This window comes from Oncorhynchus keta, chromosome 21 (genome assembly GCF_023373465.1).
Source record: "Oncorhynchus keta strain PuntledgeMale-10-30-2019 chromosome 21, Oket_V2, whole genome shotgun sequence".
NCBI classification, from domain to species: Eukaryota; Metazoa; Chordata; class Actinopteri; order Salmoniformes; family Salmonidae; genus Oncorhynchus; species Oncorhynchus keta.
This window is the reverse complement of record NC_068441.1, coordinates 40759142-40773828: the sequence shown is the minus strand read 5'-3', so window position 1 is coordinate 40773828 and position 14687 is coordinate 40759142. Positions and strand designations below refer to the sequence as shown.

Here is a 14687-nt window from a genome sequence, read left to right as displayed (position 1 = left end):
ACAAGTTTTAATGACTCCAACGTACGTGTAGGTAAACCTCCGACTAAACTTCCGACGTGTATGTAGACTTCCGACTTAACTATTGTTGTTTAGGGTGTCCATCTAAACAACAGTATTCCTTTTTCAAATAAAAACATAAATGCTATTTTATTGGCACCCCATACCAACAATTAAAGTACAGTGCCTTCGGAAAGTATTCAGACCCATTGACTTTTCCACATTTTGTTACGCTACAGCCTTATTCTAAAATGTATTGAATATATATTTTTCCTCAGCAATCTACACACAATACCCCATAATGACAAATCGAAAACAGTTTTTATACATTTTTGCTAATTTATCAAAAATAAAAAACATACCTTATTTACATAAGTATTCAGACCCTTTGCTATGAGGCTCAAAATTGAGCTCAGGTGTATCCTGTTTCAATTGATCATCCTTGAGATGTTTCTACAACTTGATTCGAGTCCACCTATGGTGAATTAAATTGATCGGACATGATTTGGATAGGCAAACACCTGTCTACATAAGGTCCCACAGTTGACAGTGCATGTCAGAGCAAAAACCAAGCCATGAGGTGGAATAAATTGTCTGTAGAGCTCTGAGACAGGATTGTGTCGAGGAACAGATCTGGGGAAGGATACTAAAAAGTTTCTGCAGCATTGAAACTCCCTAAGAACACAGTGGCCTCCATCATTCTTAAATGGAAGAAGTTTGGAAGCACTATCTTCCTAGAGCTGGCTGCCCGGCCAAACTGAATAATTGGGGGAGAAGGTCTCTAGAATTCCTCTGTGGAGATGGGAGAAGCTTCCAGGAGGACAGCCATCTCTGCAGCACTCCACCAATCAGGCCTTTATGGTAGAGTGTCCAGACAGAAGCCACTCCTCTGTAACAGGCACATAACAGCCCGCTTGGAGTTTGCCATAAGGCACCTAAAGAGTCTCAGACCATGAGAAACTCGATTCTCGGGTCTAATGAAACCAAGATTGAACTCTTTGGCCTGAATTTCAAGTGTCACGTCTGGAGGAAACCTGGCACCATCCCTACAGTGAAGCATGGTGGTAGCAGCATCATGCTGTGGGAATGTTTTTCAGCGACAGGGACTGGGAGACTAGTCAGGATCAAAGCAAAATTGAATGGAGCTAAGTTCAGAGATCCTTGATGAAAACCTGCTCCAGAGCGCTCAGGACCTCAGACTGGGGTGAAGGTTCACCTTCCAACAGGACAATGATCCTAAGCAGGAGTGGCTTAGGGACAAGTCTCTGAATGTCCTTGAGTGGCCCAGCCAGAGCTCAGACTTGAACCCAATCGAACATCTCTGCAACGCTCCTCATCCAACCTGACAGGGCTTGAGAGGATCTGTAGAGAGGAATGGGAGAAACTCCCCAAATACAGGTGTGCCAAGCTTATAGCGTCATATCCAAGAAGACTCGAGGCTGTAATCGCTTCCAAAGGTGCTTCAACAATGTACTGAGTAAGGGATCTGAATTATTGTGTACATTTGATATTTCAGTTTAAGAATTTTAGCACATTTGCGATAAATTCTAAAAACCTGTTTTTGCTTTGTCATTTTAGGGTATTGTGTGTAGATTGATGAGGGGGAAAAACTATTTAATCTATTTTAGAGTAAGGCTGTAAATGTAAAAAATAATAATAATAAGTCAAGGGGTTTGAAAACTTTCTGAATAAACTGTATGTCCCTTATTTACTATTAATATTATTGTTTATTATTATCCTATTAAACATGAATATTCAGACTTCTAAGTATTTTTCACAGATTTACATCTTCCCCTTGTTTGGTGTTTTCTGTTCTATCACTTGAATGGGAAGGCAGGATCGTAGTCATGGTCAGATGATGGTGTGCCTGTTCCCCAGCCAAGTTCTTTTCCCATACATGTAATGAGTCATCGAGATGGATAGAGGTTGAACTTGCCACAAAAGACTGTGATACCATGTGCAACTACATTTTTTAAAGTAGTTAACTGTGTGGTATGCCCTGTATCCATCTCTATGGTCTAGTCTAGGTTCTGTGTGTTATTCCTATATTGATCAGTCCAGGATGAAGTGTCTGTCATTGAGAACATTACTTGGTTTGTTTTGTAGCAGGAAAGGGATTCATCATATGTTTTCCCCTGGTGATTGTTTTTTTCACACAAGAATAACAAATGATAACAAATAACAAGTGATGTTTTTTTCACATACAGAAGCAATCAGGGTTGGTTTGACTTTGGTTGGTTTGTTTGGCTTTAGTTTGGAATTGGTGTTAGGTTGCAGGCCCATTCTGGTTCATGAAGTTTACTTATACATATTAGTTTACCAATACTATATATCGCATTGCCTTGACAACATTATTAGAGATGCAATGTCTATTTTCACCATTGTTATTGATTGAGCATTGACCTCGTTTTCCTATGTCACTTTGTGTGTGTTTTTTCAGGCTCAGTCGCTCCAGTAACATGGCTTCCAAGCAGGAGACAGACTCAGACCTACAGGACCTCCCTGTCATCTCCCACGCCAAGCCCGTCCCCGAGAAGAAGAGCATGGTCAACAACGCCTGCCAATCCATGGACTCTCCCCCGAGCGGCGGCCAGTTCAGCCAAGGCAACGGATCAAATCCCACCGCTGACAACAGTACGTCTCCACCTCCGCTACGGCAGTTCCTCAACCGCTCCACCACACGGTCCTCCTCCGACTCCTTCGCCGAGAGCCTGGATCCGGCCCTGGACCCCTCGTTCCTACCCCCTCCGGACCCCTGGCTGGAGAGTGGGAATGAGACTGGGGGCAGTGGGAACCCTAACGCGGTGCCCCCTCCAGGCCCTGCATGCCGGCGGGACGGCCATTGGTTCCTCAAGTTGCTGCAGGCAGAGACGGGCCGCATGGAGGGCTGGTGCCAGCAGATGGAGCAGGAGACCAAAGACAACCAGCTCTCAGAGGAGGGTAAGACAGATGACAGTGAATTGATCTACAAAGTGTTCTGTCCTGATGACCTGATCTGACCTGACCCAAGGGCTTAAAGCCTAGCGAGGGTTCAACCACAACACACACACACACACCGACACTCTGCAGTGGATAAGGCGGTAATAGCTGGAGTTAACACACAGACAGGCCTCTAATTCCATAATTACACTAATGTACTCTGGACCTGATTACAGATCCAGATTAGATAAATATCTCAACATCAGGCTGAAATGACACACACTGAACAGTCCTCACACAAAATCTCAGTCAAGCATGCACGCTATATCAGAATATCTTGACCAAACTAAGAAAAAAGCAAAGGGTCATTTTGTGTCAGTGTATGTATCTGCCATTTGCAATGTGTGTGCTTGCGCATTCATTTCTCTCACTGTTGGCACGATAGAGTTGACATTGAATCTGATTAGTGCTGGACCATAGAAACACCGGGTTCTGCTGGCCCCCTAATCTCAGTGAATCTGATTTGTTGTAGGACCATAGAAACATCTGGTTCTGCTGGCCCCCTAATCTCAGTGAATCTGATTTGTTGTAGGACCATAGAAACATCTGGTTCTGATGGCCCCCTAATCTCATTGCCATAACCTCATCATCCAGTGGTCCTATTTTTAAAAAAAAATCAATTTCACCAACGCAGATGTTTGTTCGTTTTTGATCCAGCATTAAAACAGGGACTAAAGTCATAAATACTGGATGAAGAAGACTCAATTATCTATTAGGCCCGGGACGATACCAGTATCACAATGCTCGTTACTATAGTGGCAAGGAAACAAACAGGAAGCGGATTTCACTTCTTTTAAAAAATAGCCCGAATGTTGGAAAAAATATCGTTATGTTGTCATCCAGTCACATTTATTTATTTTCCATGCTTTAGCACACTATATTTTACATACAGCAGGTTTTTATAGGATGTAACGGTGTTCTTCGTTTGTTGAAAGAGAGTCGGACCGAAATGCAGGGTGGTGGTTACTCATGTCTTTAATGAAACAATCGCGATGAAATAACTATACAAATACAAAACAACAAACGGAACGTGAAACCTAATTACAGCCTATCTGGTGAACACTACACAGAGACAGGAACAATCACCCACGAAATACACAGTGAAACCCAGGCTACCTAAATACGGTTCCCCATCAGAGACAACAAGAATCACCTGACTCTGATTGAGAACCGCCTCAGGCAGCCAAGCCTATACAACACCCCTAATCAACCACAATCCCAATGCCTACAAAAACCCCAATACGACAATACAATAACCCCATGTCACACCCTGGCCTGAACAAATAATTAAAGAAAACACAAAATACTAAGACCAAGGCGTGACATAGGACCAATTGACTCTGCGTCGTGTTTTCATTTTTGCCATGGAAAAAATATTGCGATACTGGTATTGCTCTAGTAGCTATGTAGGCTTAGAGTGCTACCTTTAAAGAGGATAACACTGCCCATTACACTGTAATCCTATTGGGTGGCCCCCATGTAGTCGTTTAGACACCCCACATTTGCTTGGGTTTGTTCTGGGAACATTGCTGGGATGGTTTTCTGTGTTAATGTGATGTTTCTGTTTGAACAGGCTGAGATTTTTCTCCCTCACAAATCATCTTGTCTCAACTCTCAGTACGTGGCAGAACAGTCTTATTTTTGAGAATGTACTGAAATGAATGTATAGGAAGGCCTTATACACATCAGTTGCTATGGGGGAAAGTTTATTAGCATTAGGTTCGAGTTTTGTACCTAAATGGAGCAATGAGAGACACTCCTTGACACGCTCTGTTTATTGGTGTTGCATTCCCAATGCCCCAACAAACTGTGTGTGTGTAAGGGATTTCCTCCTCTTCTTCCGAAGAGGAGAGGCGAAAAGGATCAGAGGACCAATATGCGGCGTGGTAAGTGTCCATGGTTCTTTTAATATGTAAATGTACACATGAACAACTGAATACAAAAACAAGAAACGTGAAAACCCCAAACAGTCCTATCTGGTGCAAACACAGAGATAGGAACAATCACCCACAAACACACCTGCCTCTGATTGAGAACCATACTAGGCCGAAACATAGAAATACCCAAATCATAGAAAAACAAACATAGACTGCCCACCCCAACTCACGCCCTGACCATACTAAATAATGACAAAACAAAGGAAATAAAGGTCAGAACATGACAGTGTGCGAGTATCTGCCTGACTACCTAACTGTCTGTCTGTGTCTGCCTGCCTGCCTGTCTGTACCTGCCTGTCTGTACCTGCCTGTCTGTACCTGCCTGTCTACCTGTGTCTGTCTGTCTGTCTGTCTGTCTGTCTGTGCACGTGTGTGTCAGTATGACTCAATCTGTATGTATTCTTGTTATCTGCAGTGTTGGGAAAAGTCCGCAGTGCAGTGGGCAGTGCTCAGCTCCTCATGACCAAGAAATTTGAGCAGTTCAGAGGACTGTGTGAACAAAACTTGGTAAGTATCAACTCTCCATGTTACAACTCACCCATACACACATCACCAGACAAAACAACACCACCACAACACCATCACATCACCAGAAAAAAACAATACAACACCATCAACAGACAAAACAACACTACCACAACACCACACATCACCAGACAAAACAATACTACCCCACCACAACACCATTACACCATCACATCACCAGACAAAACTGCACCATCATATAACCAGACTGTCACGGTCTTCCTCCTCTTCATCTGAAGAGGAGAGGCGAGAAGGATCAGAGGACCAAAATGCGGCGTGGTATGTGTTCATAGTGAATATTTAATTAAAGAAAGTACTGAACACTGCATACAAAAACAATAAACCAACAACAACCGTGACGCTACAAATGAGACCTGTGCTGACACAAGCAACTAGCATAGACAATCACCCACAAACAAACAGTGCAACCCAGGCTACCTAACTATGATTCTCAATCAGAGACAACTAATGACACCTGCCTCTGATTGAGAACCATACAAGGCCGAAACATACAAATCCCCAAATCATAGAAAAACAAACAGACTGCCCACCCAACTCACGCCCTGACCATACTAAATAAATACAAAACAAAGGAAATAAAGGTCAGAACGTGACACAGACAAAACAATACTACACCATCACATAACCAGACAAAACAAAACTACACCATCACAACACCATTACAACACCAGACAAAACAAAACTACACCATCACATAACCAGACAAACAATACTACCCCACCACAACACCATTACACCATCACATAACCAGACAAAACAATACTACCCCACCACAACACCATTACATCACCAGACAAAACAAAACTACACCATCACATAACCAGACAAAACAATACTACCCCACCACAACACCATTACATCACCAGACAAAACAAAACTACACCATCACATAACCAGACAAAACAATACTACCCCATCACAACACCATTACACCATCACATAACCAGACAAAACAATACTACCCCACCACAACACCATTACACCATCACATAACCAGACAAAACAATACTACCCCATCACAACACCATTACAACACCAGACAAAACAAAACTACACCATCACATAACCAGACAAACAATACTACCCCACCACAACACCATTACACCATCACATAACCAGACAAAACAATACTACCCCACCACAACACAATTACACCATCACATCACCAGACAAAACAATACTACACCATCACATAACCAGACAAAACAATACTACCCCACCACAACACAATTACACCATCACATCACCAGACAAAACAATACTACACCATCACATAACCAGACAAAACAATACTACCCCACCACAACACAATTACACCATCACATATCCAGACAAAACAATACTACCCCACCACAACACCATTACACCATCACATCACCAGACAAAACAATACTACACCATCACATATCCAGACAAAACAATACTACCCCACCACAACACCATTACACCATCACAACACCAGACAAAACAAAACTACACCATCACATAACCAGACAAAACAAAACTACACCATCACAACACCAGACAAAACAAAACTACACCATCACAACACCATTACATCACCAGACAAAACATTACTTACACCATACAAAACAATACTACCCCACACAACACCATTACAACAACAAAACAAAACTACACCATCACATAACCAGACAAAACTACCCCACCACAACACCATTACACAATCATATAACCAGACAAAACAATACTACACCATCACATATCCAGACAAAACAATACTACCCCACCACAACACCATTACACATCATATCCCAGACAAAACAATACCACACCATCACAACACCATTACACCAGACAAAACATCACACCATTACACCATACAAAACAATACCCCACACCATTACAGACAAAACAAAACTACACCATCAACCAGACAAAAAATACAAAAACAATACTACACATAACCAGACAAAACAATACTACACATCCAGACAAACAATACTATACATGACCAGACAAAACAATACTACCCCACCACAACATCACCAGACAAAACATTACTACACCATTACTACACCAACACCATACAAAACAAAACTACACCATCACATAACCAGACAAAACAATACTACCCCACCACAACACCATTACATCACCAGACAAAACAAAACAATTACTACACCATTCACTACACCATACAAAACAATACTACCCCATCACAACACCATTACAACCCAGACAAAACAAAACTACACCATCACATAACCAGACAAAAATACTACCCCACCACAACACCATTACACCATCACATAACCAGACAAAACAATACTACACCATCACATATCCAGACAAAACAATACTACCCCACCACAACACCATTCACATCACCAGACAAAACAATACCACACCATCACATATCCAGACAAAACAATACTACCCCACCACAACACCATTACACCATCACATAACCAGACAAAATAATACTAACCACAACACAATTACACCATCACATCACCAGACAAAACAATACTACACCATCACATATCCAGACAAAACAAAACTACCCCACCACAACACAATTACACCATCACAACACCAGACAAAACAATACTACCCCACCACAACACCATTACACCATCACAACACCAGACAAAACAAAACTACACCATCACATAACCAGACAAAACAAAACTACACCATCACAACACCAGACAAAACAAAACTACACCATCACATAACCAGACAAAACAATACTACCCCACCACAACACCATTACATCACCAGACAAAACATTACTACACCATTACTACACCATACAAAACAATACTACCCCATCACAACACCATTACAACACCAGACAAAACAAAACTACACCATCACATAACCAGACAAAAATACTACCCCACCACAACACCATTACACCATCACATAACCAGACAAAACAATACTACACCATCACATAACCAGACAAACAATACTACCCACCACAACACCATTACACCATCACATAACCAGACAAAACAATACTACCCCACCACAACATCATTACACCATCTCATAACCAGACAAAACAATACCCCACCACAACACCATTACACCATCACATAACCAGACAAAACAATACTACCCCACCACAACACAATTACACCATCACATCACCAGACAAAACAATACTACAACATCACACATCAGACAAAAACAATACTACCCCACCACAACACCATTACACCATCACATCACCAGACAAAACAATACTACACCATCACATATCCAGACAAAACAATACTACCCCACCACAACACCATTACACCATCACATACACCAGACAAAACAATACTACCCCACCACAACACCATTACACCATCACAACACCAGACAAAACAATACTACAACATCACATATCCAGACAAAAACAATACTACCCCACCACAACACCATTACACCATCACATCACCAGACAAAACAATACTACACCATCACATATCCAGACAAAACAATACTACCCCACCACAACACCATTACACCATCACAACACCAGACAAAACAATACTACCCCACCACAACACCATTACACCATCACAACACCAGACAAAACAAAACTACACCATCACATAACCAGACAAAACAAAACTACACCATCACAACACCAGACAAAACAAAACTACACCATCACATAACCAGACAAAACAATACTACCCCACCGCAACACCATTACATCACCAGACAAAACATTACTACACCATTACTACACCATACAAAACAATACTACCCCACCACAACACCATTACAACACCAGACAAAACAAAACTACACCATCTCATAACCAGACAAAAAATACTACCCCACCACAACACCATTACACCATCACATAACCAGACAAAACAATACTACACCATCACATAACCAGAGAAACAATACTACCCCACCACAACACCATTACACCATCACATAACCAGACAAAACAATACTACCCCACCACAACATCATTACACCATCACATAACCAGACAAAACAATACTACCCCACCACAACACCATTACACCATCACATAACCAGACAAAACAATACTACCCCACCACAACACAATTACACCATCACATCACCAGACAAAACAATACTACAACATCACACATCCAGACAAAAACAATACTACCCCACCACAACACCATTACACCATCACATCACCAGACAAAACAATACTACACCATCACATAACCAGACAAAACAATACTACCCCACCACAACACCATTACACCATCACATCACCAGACAAAACAATACTACACCATCACATATCCAGACAAAACAATACTACCCCACCACAACACCATTACACCATCACATAACCAGACAAACAATACTACCCCACCACAACACAATTACACCATCACATAACCAGACAAAACAATACTACCCCACCACAACACCATTACACCATCACATAACCAGACAAAACAATACTACCCCACCACAACACCATTACACCATCACATAACCAGACAAAACAATACTACCCCACCACAACACCATTACACCATCACATCACCAGACAAAACAATACTACACCATCACATATCCAGACAAAACAATACTACCCCACCGCAACACCATTACACCATCACAACACCAGACAAAACAATACTACCCCACCACAACACCATTACACCATCACAACACCAGACAAAACAAAACTACACCATCACATAACCAGACAAAACAAAACTACACCATCACAACACCAGACAAAACAAAACTACACCATCACATAACCAGACAAAAAATACTACCCCACCACAACACCATTACACCATCACATAACCAGACAAAACAATACTACACCATCACATAACCAGACAAAACAATACTACCACAAAACCATTACAACATCACATAACCAGACAAAACAATACTACCCCACCACAACACCATTACACCATCACATAACCAGACAAAACAATACTACCCCACCACAACACCATTACACCATCACATAACATTTACATTTAAGTCATTTAGCAGACGCTCTTATCCAGAGCGACTTACAAATTGGACATAACCAGACAAAACAATACTACCCCACCACAACACCATTACACCATCACATAACCAGACAAAACAATACTACCCCACCACAACACCATTACACCATCACATAACCAGACAAAACAATACTACCCCACCACAACACCATTACACCATCACATAACCAGACAAAACAATACTACCCCACCACAACACCATTACACCATCACATAACCAGACAAACAATACTACCCCACCACAACACCATTACACCATCACATAACTAGACAAAACAATACTACCCCACCACAACACCATTACACCATCACATAACCAGACAAAACAATACTACCCCACCACAACACCATTACACCATCACATAACCAAACAAAACAATACTACCCCACCACAACACCATTACATCACCAGACAAAACAATACTACACCATCACATATCCATACAAAACAATACTACCCCACCACAACACCATTACACCATCACAACACCAGACAAAACAATACTACCCCACCACAACACCATTACACCATCACATAACCAGACAAAACAATACTACCCCACCACAACACCATTACACCATCACATAACCAGACAAAACAATACTACCCCACCACAACACCATTACACCATCACATAACCAGACAAAACAATACTACCCCACCACAACACCATTACACCATCACATAACCAGACAAAACAATACTACCCCACCACAACACCATTACACCATCACATAACCAGACAAAACAATACTACCCCACCACAACACAATTACACCATCACATCACCAGACAAAACAATACTACAACATCACACATCCAGACAAAAACAATACTACCCCACCACAACACCATTACACCATCACATCACCAGACAAAACAATACTACACCATCACATATCCAGACAAAACAATACTACCCCACCACAACACCATTACACCATCACAACACCAGACAAAACAATACTACCCACCACAACACCATTACACCATCACACACCAGACAAAACAATACTACAACATCACACATCCAGACAAAACAATACTACCCCACCACAACACCATTACACCATCACATCACCAGACAAAACAATACTACACCATCACATATCCAGACAAAACAATACTACCCCACCACAACACCATTACACCATCACAACACCAGACAAAACAATACTACCCCACCACAACACCATTACACCATCACAACACCAGACAAAACAAAACTACACCATCACATAACCAGACAAAACAAAACTACCCATCACAACACCAACAAAACAAAACTACACCATCACATAACCAGACAAAACAATACTACCCCACCGCAACACCATTACATCACCAGACAAAACATTACTACACCATTACTACACCATACAAAACAATACTACCCCACCACAACACCATTACAACACCAGACAAAACAAAACTACACCATCTCATAACCAGACAAAAAATACTACCCCACCACAACACCATTACACCATCACATAACCAGACAAAACAATACTACACCATCACATAACCAGAGAAACAATACTACCCCACCACAACACCATTACACCATCACATAACCAGACAAAACAATACTACCCCACCACAACATCATTACACCATCACATAACCAGACAAAACAATACTACCCCACCACAACACCATTACACCATCACATAACCAGACAAAACAATACTACCCCACCACAACACAATTACACCATCACATCACCAGACAAAACAATACTACAACATCACATATCCAGACAAAACAATACTACCCCACACAACACCATTACACCATCACATCACCAGACAAAACAATACTACATCACATATCCAGACAAAACAATACTACCCCACCACAACACCATTACACCATCACATAACCAGACAAAACAATACTACACCATCACATAACCAGACAAAACAATACTACCCCACCACAACACCATTACACCATCACATAACCAGACAAACAATACTACCCCACCACAACACCATTACACCATCACATAACCAGACAAAACAATACTACCCCACCACAACACCATTACACCATCACATAACCAGACAAAACAATACTACACCACAACACCATTACACCATCACATAACCAGACAAAACAATACTACCCCACCACAACACCATTACACCATCACATCACCAGACAAAACAATACTACACCATCACATATCCAGACAAAACAATACTACCCCACCGCAACACCATTACACCATCACAACACCAGACAAAACAATACTACCCCACCACAACACCATTACACCATCACAACACCAGACAAAACAAAACTACACCATCACATAACCAGACAAAACAAAACTACACCATCACAACACCAGACAAAACAAAACTACACCATCACATAACCAGACAAAAATACTACCCCACCACAACACCATTACACCATCACATAACCAGACAAAACAATACTACACCATCACATAACCAGACAAAACAATACTACCACAAAACCATTACACCATCACATAACCAGACAAAACAATACTACCCCACCACAACACCATTACACCATCACATAACCAGACAAAACAATACTACCCCACCACAACACCATTACACCATCACATTTACATTTAAGTCATTTACAGACGCTCTTATCCAGAGCGACTTACAAATTGGACATAACCAGACAAAACAATACTACCCCACCACAACACCATTACACCATCACATAACCAGACAAAACAATACTACCCCACCACAACACCATTACACCATCACATAACCAGACAAAACAATACTACCCCACCACAACACCATTACACCATCACATAACCAGACAAAACAATACTACCCCACCACAACACCATTACACCATCACATAACCAGACAAACAATACTACCCCACCACAACACCATTACACCATCACATAACTAGACAAAACAATACTACCCCACCACAACACCATTACACCATCACATAACCAGACAAAACAATACTACCCCACCACAACACCATTACACCATCACATAACCAAACAAAACAATACTACCCCACCACAACACCATTACATCACCAGACAAAACAATACTACACCATCACATATCCATACAAAACAATACTACCCCACCACAACACCATTACACCAGCACAACACCAGACAAAACAATACTACCCCACCACAACACCATTACACCATCACATAACCAGACAAAACAATACTACCCCACCACAACACCACTACACCATCACATAACCAGACAAAACACTACTACCCCACCACAACACCATTACACCATCACATAACCAGACAAAACAATAACTACACCACAACACCATTACACCATCACATAACCAGACAAAACAATACTACCCCACCACAACACCATTACACCATCACATAACCAGACAAAACAATACTACCCCACCACAACACCATTACACCATCACATAACCAGACAAACAATACTAACCACAACACCATTACACCATCACATAACCAGACAAACAATACTACCCCACCACAACACCATTACACCATCACATAACCAGACAAAACAATACTACCCCACCACAACACCATTACACCATCACATAACCAGACAAAACAATACTACCCACCACAACACCATTACACCATCACATAACCAGACAAAACAATACTACCCCACCAAAACACCATTACACCATCACATAACCAGACAAACAATACTACCCCACCACAACACCATTACACCATCACATAACTAGACAAAACAATACTACCCCACCACAACACCATTACACCATCACATAACCAGACAAAACAATACTACCCCACCATCACATATCCAGACAAAACAATACTACCCCACCACAACACCATTACACCATCACACACCAGACAAAACAATACTACCCCACCACAACACCATTACACCATCACAACACCAGACAAAACAAAACTACACCATCACATAACCAGACAAAACAAAACTACACCATCACAACACCAGACAAAACAAACTACACCATCACATAACCAGACAAAACAATACTACCCCACCACAACATCACCAGACAAAACATTACTACACCATTACTACACCATACAAAACAATACTACCCCATCACAACACCATTACAACACCAGACAAAACGAAACTACACCATCACATAACCAGACAAAACAATACTACCCCACCACAACACCATTACATCACCAGACAAAACATTACTACACCATTACTACACCATACAAAA

The 14687-nt window shown here is 41.3% G+C and overlaps 1 protein-coding gene across 2 annotated transcripts in view; it reads left to right on the top strand.

Moving 5' to 3' along the window:
• Positions 1–14687, top strand: part of LOC118400563 (disks large-associated protein 4-like) — a 238377-nt gene that overhangs the window by 200610 nt on the left and 23080 nt on the right. For both annotated transcript variants that reach the window (XM_052473932.1, XM_052473933.1), the window contains 2 exons: positions 2438–2937; positions 5329–5420. In XM_052473932.1, coding sequence (XP_052329892.1) covers positions 2438–2937; positions 5329–5420 — 592 coding nt within the window. The remainder of the gene's footprint in view (positions 1–2437; positions 2938–5328; positions 5421–14687) is intronic.